Source organism: Symphalangus syndactylus, chromosome 11 (assembly GCF_028878055.3).
Source record: "Symphalangus syndactylus isolate Jambi chromosome 11, NHGRI_mSymSyn1-v2.1_pri, whole genome shotgun sequence".
Classification (NCBI taxonomy): domain Eukaryota; kingdom Metazoa; phylum Chordata; class Mammalia; order Primates; family Hylobatidae; genus Symphalangus; species Symphalangus syndactylus.
Window position 1 is genome coordinate 126614526 of NC_072433.2, and position 20569 is coordinate 126635094.

General features: G+C 48.5%; 1 protein-coding gene across 1 annotated transcript in view; it reads right to left on the reverse strand.

Moving 5' to 3' along the window:
• Window positions 1-19973, reverse strand: part of LOC129493461 (polycystin-1-like protein 2) — a 123718-nt gene extending 103745 nt beyond the window's left edge. Inside the window, 5 exon segments of the mRNA XM_055299679.2 lie at window positions 4534-4681; window positions 5535-5645; window positions 13365-13550; window positions 14595-14756; window positions 19673-19973. Coding sequence (XP_055155654.1) covers window positions 4534-4681; window positions 5535-5645; window positions 13365-13550; window positions 14595-14756; window positions 19673-19973 — 908 coding nt within the window.
• Window positions 19974-20569: the final 596 nt, after the last annotated feature.

Sequence of the window (20569 nt, forward strand, 5' to 3'; positions counted from 1 at the left end):
TGTTCTCTTGGTAGTGAGTGGGTTCTTACAAGATCTGGTTGTTTAAAACTGCATCGCTGGCTGGGCGTGGTAGCTCATGCCTGTAATCCCAGCACTTTGGGAGGCTGAGGCGGGCAGATTGCTTGAGGTCAGGAGATTGAGATCAGCCTGGCCAACATGGCGAAACCCCATCTCTACTAAAAATACAAAAGTTAGCTGGGCATGGTGGTGCACACCTGAAATCCCAGATACTAGGGAGGCTGAGGCAGGAGGATCGCTTGAACCCAGAAGGCGGAGGTTGTGATGAGCTGAGATTGCACCACTGCATTCCAGCCTGGGTGACAGAGTAAGACCCTGTCTCAAAAAAAAAAAAAAAAAATCCAGTGAGTACTAGTAACATTAGCAATAATAGTAACAACTTAGACCATGTAGGTCCTGGCCTGAAAACCCTCCTATTATCCTCTGTAGTGGGTGCTGTAGGGAATCCCCCAGATTCCACCCTTCCGGCCTGAGGCATGCATTCCCCCAGTACACCTGTGAGCTGTGGCTGAGGGCTCACAGCTGAATCCATGTCCAGGAGTCCCTTTTAGCCAAAGGAAGCTGCCTCGCTCAAACCTACCTCCCCTTCCGTGGACCTCCTGCACCCCACCAGTGCTCAATGCCGGGGTATAATGGTCTGGCTCTCTGGCCTTAACTGGAAATAACTCTGAGGGCCATCTCCGCTCAGAGGTTTCTGCAGGATCAGCAGGGCCTCTGTGGCCCCTGCATCCCAGTTCAACTCTCCTCTTGCCCCATCTTACTATTCCCTTCCCGTGCTCCACATCAGAGTCTGTTTTCTGGTTCCTGTGAGACAAAGTAGCAAACTCCTGGAGACAGGTGCGCTCATTTCTGTTTGCCAGCATCATCACAGGAAGCCCCTGTCTGCAGTGACAGGTAGCCCTCCAGAACACTTCGAAGACAAAACAGAATAGAGTGCTCGGCTTCCACGTGTCTAGCCTGAGTCACTATATCCCTGAAAAGATAAATGACTGGTCCTATTCTTACATATAAGATAATGTCTGGCCGGGCGCAGTGCCTCACGCCTGTAATCCCAGCACTTTGGGAGGCCGAGGTGGGCAGATCACGAGGTCAGGAGATCGAGGCCATCCTGGCTAACACGGTGAAACCCCGTCTCTACTAAAAATATGAAAAAAAATATAGCCAGGCGTGGTGGCGGGTGCCTGTAGTCCCAACTACTCGGGAGGCTGAGGCAGGAGAATGGCATGAACCCGGGAGGAGGAGTTTGCAGTGGGCCGGGATTGCGACACTGCAGTGCAGCCTGGGTGACAGAGCAAGACTCCATCTTAAAAAAAAAAAGTCTGAGATGGCTAGTGATTATGCTTCTGCAATCTACAACAAGATTTAGTTTTATTTATTTATTTTTTGAGACAGAGTTTTTCTGTGTTGCCCAGGCTGGAGAGCAGTGGCATGATCTCAGCTCACTGCAACCTCCGTCTCCCAGTTTCAGGCGATTGTCCTCCAACAGCCTCTTGTGTAGCTGGGAATACAGGCATGCACCATCACGTCCGGCTAATTTTTTTTTTTTTTTTTTTTTTAGTAGAGGTGGGGTTTCACCATGTTGACCAGGCTGGCCTTGAACTCCTGACCCCAAGTGATCCGCCTGCCTTGGCCTCCCAAAGTGCTAGGATTACAGGCATGAGCCACTGAAGCCGGCCAACAAGATATACTTTAGTCATCTAGATGCAGATGTACTCTTGCACCCAAACTTTGATGTGATTTTACATGGACTGAAGGTCCACAACCCACATAGAAGCTGTGAGCCGCAACACCGTTTGGGACCAGTCTGGCAGAACCTCTTGGAAAGACTTCTCCCAGGCTATAGTTCTTAGTCTACTGTCCTGAACAAAACTAACTTTAACTCTTTAAAAAGCTTGATTTTTCTTCAGTTGACAACCCCCCCCCTACGGTAGACTGGCTAGCATCAACAGCTCTTCAGGACCAGGCTCCTGCTGAGTTTTTCAGCATCTTTCATTTTTCCACAGAGTCCTGACCTCCAGACATAGCGAGGTGCTTGCAGTTATTTGAATACGCCACATGCTTTCGGGTCCATGCTACTCTCTTCTCTCTAGATCCATTGCTCTTGCCTTATAATTCTGGTTCCCCCAGAGAGGACTTTAGCTCTAGGTCACTCTATGGCTTGTGTTGTTTTGTGGATTACTGGTTTCCGACAAATCTCTGCACTCCCAACATCAGCTGTGTGCAGAAGCGGCCGATTAGTAACAGAAGAACAATGTCAATCCCTAGATTTGCCAGAAGGTGGCGCTTAGCTAACCAACGCTGGATTCACCCAGATTTCACCTCATGCAAATTGTTCCGTAAGGCCCATAATACAATTTCAGAAATGTGGAAAATTTTCCATGACAAACACAGAACGAAAAAGGCCCTCCATGCAAATGAATATAAGGCAAGGTAAAAAGAAGCTTCTAAAAGAGAAGTCTTCTGACTTCTACGCAATGCAATTCTTCCCAGGAGCTCTTATTATTTATCTACAATGGATAGAAAGGGTTTGATTTAAAAATCTCACCTCTTGGACTAATGAGGAGTTAAGAAAAAGTAGGAGGCTGTACCAACACATAAGAGAAAAGCACAGTGATATTTACACAAAAAAACGTGGCTTCTGTACATTCAAAAATCAAAATTCATGCTATTTTCCATATCATAAACTGAGCTCTGTGGCTGCTAGTAATGATAAGAAGGCATCAGAAAGGCATTTCCCAGTGTTTATAGAAATGATTTTTAAAAGGTGGGTGGTGATCAGGCACAGTGGCTCACGCCTGTAATCCCAGCACTTTGAAAAGCCGAGGTGGGCAGATCATCTGAGGTCAGGAGTTCAAGACCAGCCTGGACAACATGGCAAAACCCCGTTTCCACTAAAAACACAAAAATTAGCTGGGCATGGTGGAGCGTGCCTATAGTCCCAGCTACTCATGAGGCTGAGGCAGGAGAATCGCTTGAACCTGGGAGACGGAGGTTGTAGTGAGCCGAGATCATGCCACTGCACTCCAGCCTGGGTGACAGTGCAAGACTCCGCCAACCCTACCCCCCAAACATAAAAAAAAATGTGGGTGGGTAGTTTCAAGGTCCAAATAATCTTTAATGTAAAGGAAGATGGACTATTTGGGTGGGGCAATGGTGGAGGAGGTGCCACCATCTATTTCCTTTGAAAGAGAAAAAAATGCCAGGGATTGTTGCTTAGAGCTAATGCCCAGAGACACTGCAAATGTCAAACAGTGCTCAATGTGTCTTAGATTTTAACCACACAAAAACTTCCAGAGAGCAATACAACAAACACCCTTGGATTCGCCATCCAGACTTAACAAACATTAACATTTGGTCCCATTTGCTTCTGTTCTAAACCACTGTTTATCACTGAAGAGTCCTATGTAGCTGTGGGTCATAGCGGGGCTACATGCAGGCTATTTTGACTTGTGCCAAATTCAAGTTGTACAAGATTTGGGGGCTGAAAGATTGTGTAACTTATAATCTGTTTTTTCCTTTATAAACTCATAGCAATCAGGAAGAAACCCACAGAACAATGGCACAGGTGTTTGTATTACCCAGACATTTGCCCCCAAAGCACCACTGCATATAGTTTCTCATTTGACACCATGAAACATTCAAGGCAGCCACTAACATAAATGTGACAGGGGGCCATGTGCAGTGGCTCAAGCCTGTACTACCAGCACTTTGGGACACCGAGGTGGATAGATCACCTGTGGTTAGAGGTTCGACACCAACCTAGCCAACATGGTGAAACCCTGTCCCTACTAAAAATACAAATATTAGCCAGGCATGGTGGCACGTGCTTGTAATTCTAGCTACTTGGGAGGCTGAGGCAGGAGAATTGCTGGAACCCAAGAGGTGGAGGTTGCAGTGAGCTGAGATTGAGCCACTGCACTCCAGCCTGGACGATGGAGCAAGACCCTGTCTCAAAAAAAAAAAAAAAAAAAAAAAGGAAAGAAAAGAAAAGAAAAGAAAACCTATGAGGTAGACTGTTTGCAAAAGAAGTAGCAACAGTTCCTCCATCCCATATGGGAGCACCTCGCAGTGTGGCTCCATGCTCCTTGTATCAGTAGGTGGGGTCTACTCCTCCACCTCTTGAATTTAGTCTTGGCCATGGAACTTGCTTTGGCCAACGGTATCTCAGAAAATGTAACACAAGCAGAGATTTGAAAAAATGTTTGTGCCTCAGGCTCTGCTGCTAGGAACACTTTGCCACTGTGTGACTGAGCCTAGGCTAACCTGTTGGCTGACGAATAGCACATGCTTCGAGCTGACATCCAGCTGACCACTAGGCATGTGAGTGAGTGAGGTCTTCCTGGACAGCCCACCCCAGCCAACTCCACTCACACAAGAAAAGCCGCCCAGCTCTCCAAAGAACCGTAAGAAATGGTAACTATTGTTTTAAGCCACTAAGTTTTGGGTTGGTTTGTTATGTGGCAAAAAAAAAAACTGATAATACAACCTGGCTCAAGACTCGGAGATTTCTCTTACCTCGGCGGGTTGTAGGGATCAAAAGTGTGGCCATCTCCTGCACTAATTATACAGGACAGGTTTCCTATGTAGGGTGAGAGGAGCCACGTCAGGGAGATGGTGACGTTGTCAAAGACGAAACTGTCACTGGACACCACCAGCTGCAGGGCTGTGGATTAAAACACCAAATGCTGCATGCACTTGGGAAGCAAAATTGCACATTTCTGTTTATAACCAACTCTCTTCTGGCTACCTGTCCAGCATTTTTATGTGGGTCTTTTTTTTTTTTTTTTTTTTTCTCACAGGGTCTTGCTCTTTCACCCAGGCTGGAGTGCAGTGGTGTGATCACGGCTCACTGCAGCCTCAGCCTCCCCAGGCTCAGGTGATCTTCCCACCTCAGCAGAGACTGAGTAGCTGGGACTACAGGTATGTGCTACCACACCCACTAATTTTTATTTTTATTTTTTGAGACAGGGTTTCACTCTGTCGCCCAGGCTGGAGGGCAGTAGTGTGATCTCTGCTCACTGAACCCTCTGCCTCCTAGGTTCAAGTGATTCTCCCACCTCAACCTCCCAAGTAGCTGGGACTACAGGTGCATGCCACTACAGCTGGCTAATTTTTGTATTTTTTGGTAGATACAGGGTTTCACCATGTTGGCCACTGGTCTCGAACTACTGACTTCAAGTGATCCACCCCCCTCAGCCTCCCAAAGTCCTGGGATTACAGGCATGAGCCACCACACCCAGCCTAATTTTTATATTTTTTGTACAGACGGGGTTTCTCCATGTTGCCCAGGCTTGTCTCCAACTCTTGGGCTCAGACTATCCTCCTGCCTCCCAAAGTGCTGGGATTACAGGCGTGAGCCACCGCGCCCAGCCAAGGGGGGCAATTTTGAATGAGGGAGTCTCTTAGCACACAGACATCAGCCCATGTGGGTGGCTGCTGTCTCTGTTTTCAGGGGAAGCTGGACATGCCATGAAATCAGAGGGAAATTTCTATGCTCAAGCAAGTTGGGGACTCACCTTCCCGGCACTGGTACTGCACCCACAGGTAACTGCCCTGAGTCGGACACAGGTTTCCAAAGTAGGTCTCATCTGCTGCCGCCTGGCATGCCTGTAGCCCCTGGCACTGGCCTGGGAAGCACCCACATCCCAGCAGAAGCAGGAATGGTGTGCAAGACAAAAGAAGATACATTCAACAGAGCTGCACAGAGATGAATGGCCTCTCACCCACTCATTCATTTACCCACCATCTGCCCAACAAATAGCCTTTGATATCTCCTGAAGACCAGGCACTGGGCTAGGTACTCAGGGGAGGGAGAAGTAGGATTACTGTCCTCAAGTAGCTCAGGGTCTAGCATCCCGGTCTCAAACTTCAGCCTGCACCAGATCCCCCTGTGAGTCTTGTGAAGATACCACATTCCAGACCCCACCCTCAGCGATTCTGATTCAGTAGGTACGGCGTGCAGCTGGAGAATATGCATTTCTAACCAGTTCCTATGGGATGCTGTTCCTGACATTGCTGGCCCAGGGACCCCACTTTGAGAACCACTGGTCCAGTAGCATCTACTCAGATGGCCCAAAATAGAAATCTACACCCAGAGAACCAGTAGAGGGGGCAAGATTAGGAATCCTGCATCTATCAGGGTACCACATGCCCACAGAAGGGAGGAGCAGGGACAGCCCATTCCAGAAACTTCATGGTCATCCAGCACCTCTCCCTCCTGCCCAGTGAGATGTGTTAGATGCCCACAGGGAAGCCTGGGAGAAAGAAACAGGTCCAGAACATCCACTGTGCTTTTCCCAGTTGCCTGCTAGGTCCCACTTCTTCTGGGCAGTTGGCCCTGGGCCTACAGAGCCACCCTCACCCTGCTCTGCTTGTGTCACAGGGAACTACATTTTCCAAACTCCCTTGGCCACTGGCTCCCAGGTAGGCTTGGCCGATGGCCGGCACTGGTGAAAGGCTGGAGGGTGGTGTATTCATTTCCAATCACTGTTGTAACAACTTACCACTAACTTAACGACTTAAAACAACATAGATTTGCCTGGGAGTGGTGGCTCCCAACTATAATTCCAGCACTTTGGGAGGTCAAGGTGGGTGGATTACCTGAGGTCAGGAGATCGAGACCAGCCTGGCCAACATGGAGAAACCCCGTCTCTACTAAAAATACAAAAATTAGCTGAGTGTGGTGGCACATGCCTGTAATCCCAACTACTCAGGAGGCTGAGGCAGGAGAATAGCTTGAGCCTGGGAGGTGAAGGTTGCAGTGAGCAGAGATCGTGCCATTGCCCCCCATCCGGGGCTACAGAATGAGACTGTGTCTCAAAAAACAAACAAACAAACAAAAGAGTAGATTTTTGTCCAGGTGTGGTGGCTCATGCCTGTAATCCCAGCAATTTGGGAGGCTGAGTCAGGTAGATTACTTGAGGTCAGAAGTTCGAGGCCAGCCTGGCCAACATGATGAAACTCCATCTCTATCAAAAATACAAAAATTAGCTGGCTGTGGTGGCACGCGCCTGTAGTCCCAGCTACTTAGGAGGCTGAGGCAGGAGAATCACTTGAACCAGGGAGGTGGAGGTTGCAGTGAGCTGAGATTACGCCACTACATATCAGCCTGGGCAACAGAGTAACTTTGTCTCAAAAATTAAATAAATTAAAATAAATAAAACAGCACAGATTTTTAAAATCTCACAATTCTGTATGGAGGTCAGAAGTCTGGGAGGGCTTCTGACTGACACCAAGGTGTCAGGGCTGTGTTTCTTTTCTTCTGTTTCTCTTTTTTTAATTTTTTTTTTTTTTTGAGATGGAGTTTCGCTCTTGTTGCCCAGGCTAGAGTGTAGTGGTGTGATCTCGGCTCACTGCAATCTCTGTCTCCCAGGTTCAAGCGATTCTGCTGCCTCAGCCTACTGAGCAGTTGGGATTACAGGCATGTGCCACCACATCCAGCTAATTTTGGATTTTTAGTAGACACAGGGTTTCTCCATGTTGGTCAGCCTGGTCTTTAACTCCCGACCTCAAGTGATCCACCTGCCTCTACCTCCGAAAGAGCTGGGATTACAGGTGTGAGTCACTGCGCCTGGCCATTTTTTTTTTTTTTTTAGACGGAGTCTCGCCACGTCACCCAGGCTGGAGTGCAGTGGTACCATCTTGGCTCACTGCAACCTCTGCCTCTCAGATTCAAGCGATTCTCGTGCCTTAGCCTCCTGAATAGCTGGGGCTCCAGATGCGCACCACCATACCTGGCTAATTTTTGTATTTTTAGTAGAGACGGGGTTTCACCATGTTGGCCAGGCTGGTCTTGAACTCCTGACCTCAGATGATCCACCCACCTCAGCCTCCCAAAGTGCTGGGATTACAGGTGTGAGCCACCATGCCCGGCCGGCTGTGTTTCTTTCTGGAGGCTCTGGGGAAGGATCTGCTTCCAATCTCATTCTTGTTGGCAGAATTCAGCCCTCAATTCCTAGAGGCCTCTCTTCAGTCCTTCCATGTGACCCCTGCATCACAGAGCCAGCAACAGGGCATCAAACCTGTCTCACACTTGGAATCTCTCTGGCTTCTCCTTTTCCCACATCTGTCTTCTGCTTCTAGCCAAAGAAAGTTCTCTGCTTTTAAGGGCTCATGTGTTTAAACTGTGCACAATTGCATATTCCAGCATAATCTCTCTGTCCTAAAAGCAACTGATTAGCAACCGTAATGACATCTGCAAAGTACCTTTTGTCACGGACGTTAACATAGCCTCAGGCTTGGTGTCTCATCATACCCACAGCTCCATGGATTAGGATGAGAAATCTTGAGGGCCACAATTCTGCCTATGCCAGACAGGAAGAGGTTGGAAGCCAGGGTACTTGTCATCGTGCCTCTCACAGCAGCTCCCCTGTAGCTCCAGCTCCCTCTGGACGGGCCCTCCGCACACGGTCCTATCTCCCACCGGCAAGCTCTGCCATGGCTCTAGTATCTGCTGGATGATCCTGACTTCTGATTTTGGCAAAAACATCCCTTCCGGTTATCCTGCCAGCCTTTAAGGGTGGCAGCAGCTTTCCACGGCTGCTAATCTCAGTCCTGCAGCAGCATCCTTTGTTTGGCTCCTCAGCACTTTCATGACTTGGGAAACAAATTCCCTGCATTAAATTCCTTTTATTGAAAGACCTAGTTGGATGCACCCCTCAATCTGAGTTACTCTCGTTATGTGTATCCACAGCACTAAACTATAATCTCTAAAAGAGTGGGAGGGTTTATTTTCTTCTTGTTTTATTTATTTTTTGTTTTTTGAGACAGGGTCTTGCTGTGTTGCCCAGGCTGAAGTGCAGTGGCATGATCTTGGCTCACTGCAACCTCTGCCTCTGGGTTCAAGCGATTCTCCTGCCTCAGCCTCCCAAGTAGCTGGGATTACAGGCACATGCCACCACACCTGGCTAAGTTTTGTATTTTTGGTAGAGACGGGGTTTCCCCATGTTGGCCAGGCTGGTATCGAACACCTGACCTCAAGTGATCCGCCCACCTTGGCCTCCCAAAACACTGGGATTACAGGCGTGAGCCACCTCTTGCATTTTTTAAGCATCTCTTCTCCCCTGCCACAGCAGTTCTCCCAATGGAAGCTCCAATTAACAGGCAGCTGTCAGCATTTAACTAGACTCAGACCCCACCCCCCAGGATTCTGATTCAGTAGGTATGGGGTACAGCTGGAGAGTGTGCAGGTCTAACAAGCTCCCAGGGGATGCTGATCCCGATACTGCTGGCCCAGATCCGGCTGGAACAGAGCATGCAGGACTGTCAACTCCACTTGCAGAGTGCATACAAGGTGCTACACTCTTCCCCCAGGTTCTCCTGACCCTCACAGGAGCCCCATGAAACTTAGAAAGATTCTGCAACTTGCCTGGATCACCCAGGCAGCAGGGGCTGAGCTGGGATTTGAACCCCGATCTGCCGCCCTTTTGCCATGTACCCTGCTGCCCACATCCCAGGGGGTTCTGCCCCATCCTTGGACTTGGTCTAAGCAGTTTGCACTGGGGGTGGCAGCAGGGCTCACCTTCCAGCTCACAAATTAAACCACACTAAATAGTCGACATCCCCTTGTAATGGATCAACTGCCTCAAGATGCAGAGGCCACGTCCCTGCTGAGGATTTTTTCGAATACTGTTGTTATGCAGTGAGACCGTCCTGGGCTCTCTCTCCACCATCACGGTTCATACTGCAGTCCACACCTGAGCCTGCCACCTCATGTCCTCACCACCTTGTCCCCCAGTCTTTCTCCTGGCTGGATCCTGCACTTCCTTCACAGCCAGGCTCCTGATGCCGCCCCCGGAAAGCTTTCCTGAGCCCCACCTCCACCCCGTGATCCGGGGGGCCCCTCTGATCAAACGGGAACATGAGCCACCACCACATCTCTGTTCTCAGATTAAATAGACTCAAAGAGAGGTCTAATTCCAGAACCTAAGGACAGAGTTTTTTCTATGACTCTTCGTAGCCACATATAATCCACTTAAAAAAAAAAAAGGTAAACTAAATCTGATCTAATTTCAGGATTTAACATGCTTGCAGACAAACTTTAAAACCCCTTCAGGTCCCCAGATTCCTTGAGGCTCAGAATGTGGCCCAAAGACACTTGGGATCCTAAGTGGCATCACTTGGGAGCGAGTTGGAAATCAAGTGGGAGGTTTTTCAAAATTTTTGGTTCACTGCAACATCTCCAGGACATAGAACAGTACCTGGCACATAGTAGGTACAAAATAAGTTTTGCATGACTAGATAGATAGTGTTTGCTCTTCTGGGTTGCAGCATTTATCACAGCATTAGTTAATTGCCTGTGTATCACTGTCTCCCCACTGCGCCGCGAGCTCTTTGAAAAACAGAGTTTGGGCCAGGTGCGGTGGTTCATGCCTGTAATTCCAGCATTTTGAGAGGCCAAGGTGGGTGGATCACTGGAGGCCAGGAGTTAGAGACCAGCCTGGACAACATGGTGAAAGCCTTTCTCTACAAAAAATACAAAAATTAGCTGGGTGTGGGGGCACTCGCCTGTAATTCTAGCTGCTTGGGAGGCTGAGGCAGGAGAATCGCTTGAGCCCAGAAGGCGGAGGTTGCAGTGAGCCAAGACTGTGCCACTGCACTCCAGCCTGGGCAACAGAGCAAGGCTCCGTCTCAAAAAAAAAAACAAAAAAAAAAAAACAAACATGTTTATTGGCTAACTGAATGAATGAGGGACGACGAGGGTGCTTAGATACAGACCCCGTGGGATCCTCTCTGCACTCGTCCTCCGACTCCCACAACAGGTGCAGGGCTCCCCTCTAATGTGCTCTCTGAGCTGTGGGTGCCACATTTCAGGAACTTGCAGCTGAGCCTTTGAGGAAACAGGCCACCAAGCCCCAGCAGTGCCTCGGTGAGGGAGGTACATCCATTCTCCCGTCCGGGCCCCTTTCTCCTTGCAGGGGCCACAGCCTCAGGAACGCTGGAGTAAGAAGAGTCAGTGAAAACCAGCCAGCTGAGTTTAGCATTTCCTTTCCCCATGCCTGCTCCAAAAGGCAGGAGGACAGAGGAGCCATTCTCAGTTCCCCAAGACAGGAGGAAGTTCTGGGAGTACTGGCGTCCCTCCCTGAATCTTCAAAAGGTCTTTGGGCAGAAGCAGAGGTTCAGAGGAGCGTGCCAAGAGGCAGAACTGTGGAGGCTGGCTCCCAGGACCTGAGGCTTGCAGCCTGGCCGCAGGGGGCTGTGTCCTTGCTTAGCCAAGAAGCAGGAGACCACATGCCTTCCTGGACCCTCCAGCGGGGACAGTGGTGACTGCAGCAGAAAGAAGAGGGTTCCCCGATGTCCTGGACCAGGGAAGTCTCTGTGGAGTTTTTACCTCCCAGCAGGGTGCAAGAAACCCCCATAATCCCGGAAACTGAATCCTGGTCACTGGGCAAGCACAGCTGAGAAGTAGATTTAATCCGATTTAGAAAAACAAAGCCCTAGAGTAACTCTCCCACGTGAACAAGATACCATCCATCAGGAGCTTGGCTTCTGCGTTATTCACAGTCACAAAGATTAAGAACCAACCTTTCTCAACAGGAGCAGAGACAAATGACTGCACAGTTACACAACAGATGAAACAAATAAACCAGCATAACATGTATCAAGATGGATAATACATCTCAAAAACATGATATTGAGCAAAACACAAGAACCAAAACGAAAAGAAAAACGCACTCTGTAGAATGGCACACAATATGATACCATTTATATAAACATTAAAACCCTGCAAAGTGGCCGGGCACAGTGGCTCACAATTGTAATCCCAGGAAGGCCGAGGTGGGCGGATCACCTGAGGTCAGGAGTTTGAGACCAGCCTGGCAAACATGGTGAAACCCCGTCTTTACTAAAAATATAAAAAATTAACCAGGTGTGGTGGCGCACGCCTGTAGTCCCAGCTACTCAGGAGGGTGAGGCACAAGAATCGCTCGAACCCAGGAGGCAGAGGTTGCGGTGAGAATAAATTGTGCCACTGCATTCCAGCCTGGGTGACAGAGTGAGACTCCATCTCAAAAATAAATAAATAATAAATTAAAAAAATAAAGTAAAAATTTTAAAAAGTCCTGCAAAAGCAACAGTCTGTAGTGTTTAGGAATACGTGCCTAGAAGGTGAAAATAAAGCAGGCGCAGTGGCTCACGCCCGTAATCCCAGCAATTGGGGAGGCCGAGGCAGGTGGATTGCCTAAGCTCACGAGTTCAAGATGAGCCTGGTCAACATGGTGAAACCCCATCTCTACTAAGAATACAAAAATTAGCCGTGAGTGGTGGCACCTGCCTGTAATCCCAGGTACTCAGGAGGCTGAGGCATTAGAATAGCTTGAACCCAGGAAGCAGAGATTGCAGCGAGCTAAGATCAGGCTACTGCACTACAGCCTGGGCCAGAGAGAGAGAGACTCTGGAAGGAAAAGAAAAGAAAGAAAAGAGAAGAGAAGAGAAAAAGAGAAAGGAAGGAGGGAAGGAAGGAAGAAAGAAAGGAAGAAGGAAAGAAGGAAGGAAGGAAAGAAAGAGAAGGAAGAAGCATGCATGCGATTAAGAAACACTGAGTTCGTAGCAGGAACAGGACTGTGGAGGGATCCACAGGGGTCTCCTAGTGTTGTATTCATTTTTCTTTTTCTTTTTTCTTTTCTTTTTTTTTTTTTTTTTTGAGACAGAGTTTGGTTCCATCGCCCAGGCTGGAGTGCGATGGCCTGATTTTGGCTCACTACAACTTCTGACTCCAGGGCTCAAGCAATTCTCCTGCCTCAGCCACCCAAATACCTGGGATTACAGGCGTGTGCCACCAGCCTGGCTAATTTTTGTATTTTTAGTAGAGATGGGGTTTCACCATGTTGGCCAGGTGTCGGCTGGTCTGGAACTCCTGACCTCAGCCGATCCACCTGCCTTGGCCTCCCAAAGTGCTGAGATTACAGGCATGAGCCACCATGCCCGACTGTATTCATTTTTCTATCGAGGGAATCTTAAGCAAACGAGGCATTGTGTTCGGATCTGATGACGGTGGGTAGCAGATCTGTGAGAGTTCATTACAGTATTTTCTATTCTTGTCTATATATTTGGAGTATTTCAAAAATTTCAAAATTAAGTTAAAAAAGTGATGTTTCCTGCACCCAGCAGGGGTTGAGGCACACCATGCCCACCAGATCCATGGCTGGTTTGATGTCGGGGTGGGTGGGTCACAGCCCCCTGCTTCCCTGCCCCGTGCCATGGGCAGGGACTGGCCAGTTTTCCCACATGTTGGAGGCCCACGGTCAGAGATGAAGATTGTCAGAGGCTTCTGGAACCCTTTACTGAGCACAGCATACCAGCAACTGCCCTCTGCTGGCAGCCAGAGCTACAGAGCCCTTGGGCCCTACCTGCCACCTCATCCTTGACGTTGGCCCAGCTGCATCCCTGCTCCAGATCTGAGGGACGCCCGGCATCCTGGGTGCAGAAATGGGGGTTCTGGCGCCCATAGATGGCATCCTGGACCTGGATGACCTGCCCCGAGCCGCAGTGCATGGTGGCATTGAGTCCCTCGCAGGCCAGGCTCTGGCCAACCCCTGAGGCAAAGGGAAGGCAAGACATTAGCGGGGCTCACGGTTACACACAGGTGAGTGCCGGTTCACGGGAAGAGGAGGGTCCCGGGGGTTGGGCTGAGATGCAAGAACCCGACAGGAGCCGCTTGGCAGGGGTGAGAAATAGAATATGATTGTCGGCAGCATTGTGCTGAGCCAGGTTCCTTGGGATCGGATCCAGCCCAGCCACACACTGCTGTGTGACCTCCAGCAAGTTAGTTAGCTTCTCTGTACCCCCACTGTAATACTAAACCTCATGCAGGCCGGGCTCCGTGGCTCACCCCTGTAATCTCAGCACTTTGGGAGGCCGAGGCGGGTGGACCACTTGAGGTCAGGAGTTCGAGACCAGCCTGGCCAAAATGGTGAAACCCCCGTCTCTACTAAAAAAAATACAAAAATTATCCGGGGATGGTGGCTCGCACGTGTAAGCCCAGCTACTCGTGAGGTTGAGACAGGAGAATCATTTGAACCCGGGAAGTGGAGGTTGCGGTGAGCCAAGTTCTCACCACTGCACTCCAGCCTGGGTGACAGAGCAAGACTCCATCCCAAAAAAAAAAAAAGAGCGGGAAAGACAGAAACAGAGACGAGACAGGTGGGCAGGCAGGAAGGTGGGCAGGTGGATGGGGACAGGGCAGGGATGAGTGACGGAGCATCACGTGGGCAGAGAGAGATGCATAGAGACAGGGAGAGAAAGCTGCAGACAGAGGTAAGCTAAGAAAAACACGTACAGGTCAGCTCTTCAGCAGGGAGACGGGGACAGACACCGGCAGGCCCTGAAGAGCGAGAGGGTGACAGAGAGACCACAGAGGCAGGCAGAGAGTCAGAGACCAAAGGAGAGAAACAGAAAGAGTCAGAGAAAAAGAGAAGGGGAAGAAAGACCCAGAGAAAACCGAGACAGGGGAGGCGGCAAGAGAGAGGGTGGGAGAGATGGAGGCGGAGACAGGAGGGAGAGGCGAGCCTGGAGAGAGGCCCGCAGGCAGGCAGGGAGACAGGGTGGGAGATGGGGACTCAGGGGCACGGGCCACTCACGGAACTCGCACACGAAGGCGAACGTCTGGGCGCAGTCCGAGGCCACCCACTCAGAGGAAGGGCCTCTCCCGATGTGGCCGCAGGTGTCAGGGGCAGTGGTGGGCTGCCCTCCATGCCAGTTGCTGTAGGTCACATTGGAGGTGTCCAACCAAGTCCCCGACCCTGGAAGGGCAACACGACCACCAGGACTCAGCAACTGTCTTCAAACTCCATTTATACAAATGCAGGGCTCACGCCTGCTCTGCCACTGGTGTGCAGCAGGTCAGCAATTAATGTTGAGGGGCTGGAGACCTCTCTCTCCAGGACCAATAAAGTTCTCTTCCTCACTGTCATCTTCAAACACTCAATGTAAGAACTGGAACACCAAATTGGAGAGCTTGCAAAAGGTGCTTTGGTTAAATAAATGAGGCTGCCAGCTCTGTCTAACCATAATCAATAATTTATTTATTTTGAGAGGGGATCTTGCTCTGTCACCCAGGTTGGAGTGCAGTGGTGCCATTTCAGCTCGCTACAACCTCCGTCTCCCAGGCTCAGGTGATCCTCCCAACTTAGCCTCCTGAGTAGCTGAGACCACGGGTGCAAGCCACTATGCCTGGCTGATTTTTTTGTATTTCTGGTAGAGACAGGGATTTTGTCATGTTGCCCACGCTGGCCTCCAACTCCTGACCTCAAACTCCACCCGCCTCAGCCTCCCAAAGTTCTGGGATTACAGGCATGAGCCACCACACCCGGCCTTGACCACAGTCTAAGGAAGAGCCAGGGGCCAGGCCCAGTGGCTCGTGCTTGTGATCCCAACATCATGGAGGCGGGAGGACCACTTGCACCCAGGAGTTTAAGACCAGCCTGGGCAACCTAGAGAGACCTTGTCCCTACAAAAAAAAAAAAAAAAATTTAGTCAGGCGTGGTGCCTGTGGTCCCAGCTACTCGGGAGGCTGAGTTGGGAGGATTGCTTGAGCTGAGGTTGGGGCTACAGTGAGCCATCATCATGCCCCTCTACTCCAGCCTGGGAGACAGAGCAAGACCCTGTCTCAATAATAATAATAATAATAATAATAATAATAATATAATAATAATAATAAAAAGTCCAGAAGTGGGCCATGGGATGTTTTAACATATCATCTTCTTCATAAGCTGTGTCCCTTGCCAAGTACACCTGGGCAGTGCTGAGTTAAAACATAAGCAGTTGTTGTTACTTTGGGCCTCTTCAGACCCTTGAAAATACTAATGTAACTCTTGAAGAGGAGTGTGTGTGTGTTTGTGTGTGTGTGTGTGTGTGTCTGTGTAAAACAGAACCATGTTGAGGACACCAGAGAGCTAGAAAACACTAAATATAAAAATTTACTATGGATTGGGTGTGGTGGCTCATGCCTGGAATCCCAGCACTTTGGGAGGCCTCCTCACTTGAGGCCAGGAGTTCAAGACCAGACTGGCCAACATGGTGAAACCCTATCTCTATTAAAAGTACAAAAATTAGCCGTAATTCCAGCTACTAGGGAGGCTGAGGAAGGGGAATCGCTTGAACCTGGGAGGCAGAGGTTGCAGTGAGCCAAGATGGTGCCACTGCACTCCAGCCTGGGAAACAGAGTGAGACTCTGTCTCAAAAAACAAAAATTTATTATGGGTACTCAAAAACATAACTATTAATTCACTGAAAGAAATTAATGCAAATGAAATGGTTTTTAAAAATCCAAATGGTACAAAGGGTATAAAATGAAAGTATCTTCCCTCTCCAACCTATGGGCTTCTCCATCATTGTTATGTTTCTCATAAATGATTCCAGGATGAATTGAATTGTATTCACACATCAGCATCTATGAGTGCCTGAAATCTATTTACATAAATGCCATGTGATTGCACACGGTATCTGGCCCTTGCTTCTTAAATGACATTAAATATTGGAGGTTGTTACCTCTCAGCCTAGTTAGAACTACCTCATTTTCTGCAACAGCCACACAGTAGCCCTGGAGAGGTTTTAATAGGCACAGCTCCTCTAGCTGGATGTGAATGGATGTTCAATACACAGAAACCGGCAATTGTTGCATCTACACCTCAAGAAACCATTCAGGAGACATTGCCTGCAGGGGCATCTTAAGAATTCAAATCATTGAGCAGTGGTTTGTAGTTCTCCTTGAAGAGGTCCTTCACATCCCTTGTAAGTTGGATTCCTAGGTATTTTATTCTCTTTGAAGCAATTGTGAATGGGAGTTCACTCATGATTTGGCTCTCTGTTTGTCTGTTATTGGTGTACAAGAATGCTTGTGATTTTTGTACATTAATTTTGTATCCTGAGACTTTGCTGAAGTTGCTAATCAGCTTAAGGAGATTTTGGGCTGAGACAATGGGGTTTTCTAGATATACAATCATGTCGTCTGCAAACAGGGACAATTTGACTTCCTCTTTTCCTAATTGAATACCCTTTATTTCCTTCTCCTGCCTGATTGCTCTGGCCAGAACTTCCAACACTATGTTGAATAGGAGCGGTGAGAGAGGGCAGCCCTGTCTTGTGCCAGTTTTCAGAGGGAATGCTTCCAGTTTTTGCCCATTCAGTATGATATTGGCTGTGGGTTTGTTGTAGATAGCTCTTATTATTTTGAGATACGTCCCATCAATACCTAATTTATTGAGAGTTTTTAGCATGAAGGGTTGTTGAATTTTGTCAAAGGCCTTTTCTGCATCTATTGAGATAATCATGTGGTTTTTGTCTTTGGTTCTGTTTATATGCTGGATTACATTTATTGATTTGCGTATGTTGAACCAGCCTTGCATCCCAGGGATGATACCATTTGACCCAGCCATCCCATTACTGGGTATATACCCAAAGGACTATAAATCATGCTGCTATAAAGACACATGCACACGTATGTTTATTGCGGCACTATTCACAATAGCAAAGAGTTAGAACCAACCCAAATGTCCAACAACCATAGACTGGATTAAGAAAATGTGGCACATATACACCATGGAATACTATGCAGCCATAAAAAATGATGAGTTCGTGTCCTTTGTAGGGACATGGATGAAACTGGAAAACATCATTCTCAGTAAACTATCGCAAGGACAAAAAACCAAACACCGTATGTTCTCACTCATAGGTGGGAATTGAACAATGAGAACTCATGGACACAGGAAGGGGAACATCACGCTCCGGGGACTGTTGTGGGGTGGGGGGAGGGGGGAGGGACAGCATTAGGAGATACACCTAATGCTAAATGACGAGTTAATGGGTGCAGGAAATCAACATGGCACATGGATACATATGTAACAAACCTGCACATTGTGCACATGTACCCTAAAACCCTAAAGTATAATTAAAAAAAAAAAAAAAAAAAAATATTTTACAGTAAAAAAAAAAAAAAAAGAATTCAAATCCCCTTGGCTGTGGGTTTTCTTAAATGAGCTTCCCAGTAGCTCATTTATGAAAACACTTTCATCCACTCTGGTGGTGTTCTGGGGCTGTTCGGCACAGGCCATGTCTGGTTTCTCAAACCCAGTAGCTTCTACAGGGGCAAAGAGAAGCTCTGGGTACCATGGTGCCCAGTAGGAAAGTCAGGTTTGGCCTTGCTCTGACTGGTAGAGACCCCACCGTGCACCACCAGTTGTGTCATGCTGAGCACGTCTTTTCTCTCTAGGCCTCATTTTCCTCCTCCGTGAAAGTAGCCACGCTTACCTCGTGGGGTCTGTGTGAGGTTTAAACGCAAATGTTTTCTCGTCTATTCTCTCTCTCTCTCTCTCTTTTTTTTTTGAGACAGTGTCTCTCTGTGTTGCCCAGGCTGGAGTGCAATGGCACAATCGTGGCTCACTGGAACCTCTGTCTCCCAGGTTCAAGGGATTCTCCTGCCTCAGCCTCCTGAGTAGCTGGGATTACAGGTGCGTGCTACCACGCCCAGCTAATTTTTGTATGTTTAGTAGAGATGAGGTTTCACCATGTTGGCCAGTCTGATCTCGAACTCCTGACCTTGAGTGATCCACCTGCCTCGGCCTCCCAAAATGCCAGGATTACAAGTGTGAGCCACCACGCCCAGGCTCTTTGTCCGTTCTCAATTGTGTCTAGGCACTGGGAAAACAAAAGTGGCCGGGGTATGGTTCTTTCCTTGAAGGGCTTGTAGTCTAGGAGGGAGACAGACAACTAAGCCGTTGAAGCCACACCATAAGCACTGCCTTGGAAGTGTGAACAGGGCCCTGCAGGCTCATAGAAAATGACTCACCTGACTGCTCTGGGTGGGGGAAGGAGCCTTCAGAGAATAAAGGAGGACTAAGACTTTCAGGACCATTAAAATTAGACTGTGAATGGAACCACGCTAAGCACTTGGTCTCCTTTAATCTCAGAGCAACTGGGGAAAGACAGGTGGGACACTTTAAAAAATAGCTTAGTCATTATTTTCTGAGACTCAGTTTTCTCATCTGTAAAATGGGGACATAAGGCCGGGCACAGTGGCTCCCACCTGTAATCGCAGCACTTTGGGAGGCCAAGGCAGACGGATCACAAGGTCAGGAGATCGAGACCATCTTGGCTAACACAGTGAAACCCCGTCTCTATTAAAAATACAAAAAATTAGCCGAGCATAGTGGCATGTGCCTGTAATCCCAGCTACTCGGGAGGCTGAGGCAGAAGCATCACTTGAACCAGGGAGGTGGAGGTTGCAGTGAGCCACGATCGCGCCACTGCACTCCAGCCTGGGCGACAGAGAGAGACGCTGTCTCAAAAATAAATAAATAAAAAATGGGGACATAATAATTGTTCTCATTGTTATTGAAAGAATTCAACATGATAGTGACCATGAGGCATTCAGGATAGTGACTAGCACTATCCTGGCAAGGACCAAAGCAGTGGGAGTATTACTATTAGGAACAGGCAAACAAATGAACATTTCTACTGGGTCAGAATTTGATGTGCCAGATTCTGTGCCAGGCATTAGACATGAATTATTTTATTTAACCCACAACACAACCAAAGGGAAGGGTATCCATACCATGAGAATTAGGACATATTAATTTGTTCCATGTTGCTTTGGGTGAGAAGTGATGGCAAGAATTGCAAGCACAAGTTTCACATAAAACACAGCGATCACGGCACCTACCCTCCGTGGTTCCATTCGGTGCCAAGTTCCACGTGAGTCCAATCCACCATTCCCTGTCCTGGGAGATGTGCTTCTGCAGAAACCGCTGGGTGCCTTCATCCTGAATGAAGACCAAATGGCCTCCTTGCCCCTCGCACCAGCTCTGGGCATCACGGAAGGTGCGTCCAAGTGGCACAAATTCATAACAAGCATCTCTGAAGGCCACCTGGCTTTTAGAGCAAAAGTTGCCCACCTCTGGCTTAGCAGTGGTGGCCCTAAGCCTCAGAGCAAGCACCAGGAGTACCAAGCCCACTGCACTCATGCTTGAACCACTGCTGGGGCCTCTAGATGAAGCTCGCTCTTGGGACTTTCATATGCTGGTGCCCTCACATCCACCCATCATCCATCTTCCCTTCTGCCTTTGCATCACATAATGACAGCTACCTTTTGTTGAAGAAACAAAAGGCTCAGCTTGACAGGTCTGCATTTTTGTGTCACCCAGCTCTTTGTTCAACACCTGCTCCAAAGCCTATTAATTTGTCAAATGGTCTTCTCGGGAAAGATAAAGTTGCTATATGACCTGTCTGCTTATCTTTCAGTCAACTGTTAGCAGTGGATAAAAAGTCCTTGCTATTGGTTTTATGTCATTACCCTGAGGGCTGTATGTTTCGTGCAAAGCCATCAGCATGTGGGAAGTGTGTGATAAAAGAAAAATGGCAGGAAGGTTAGAGAATGGCAGGAAGGCAGGAAGACGGTAAAGAAACCAAGTTGCTTTTATATCCAAGCCCATTGTGCCGAGTGGCAGCTGTGCCCAAATTATACCCATTCTCTCCCCAGCATGGCTGAAATCCTAATGGATATTTGGTCCCTTCTCTGATTCACCACATTATTCATCACGCATACCTGCTGGAGAATAAA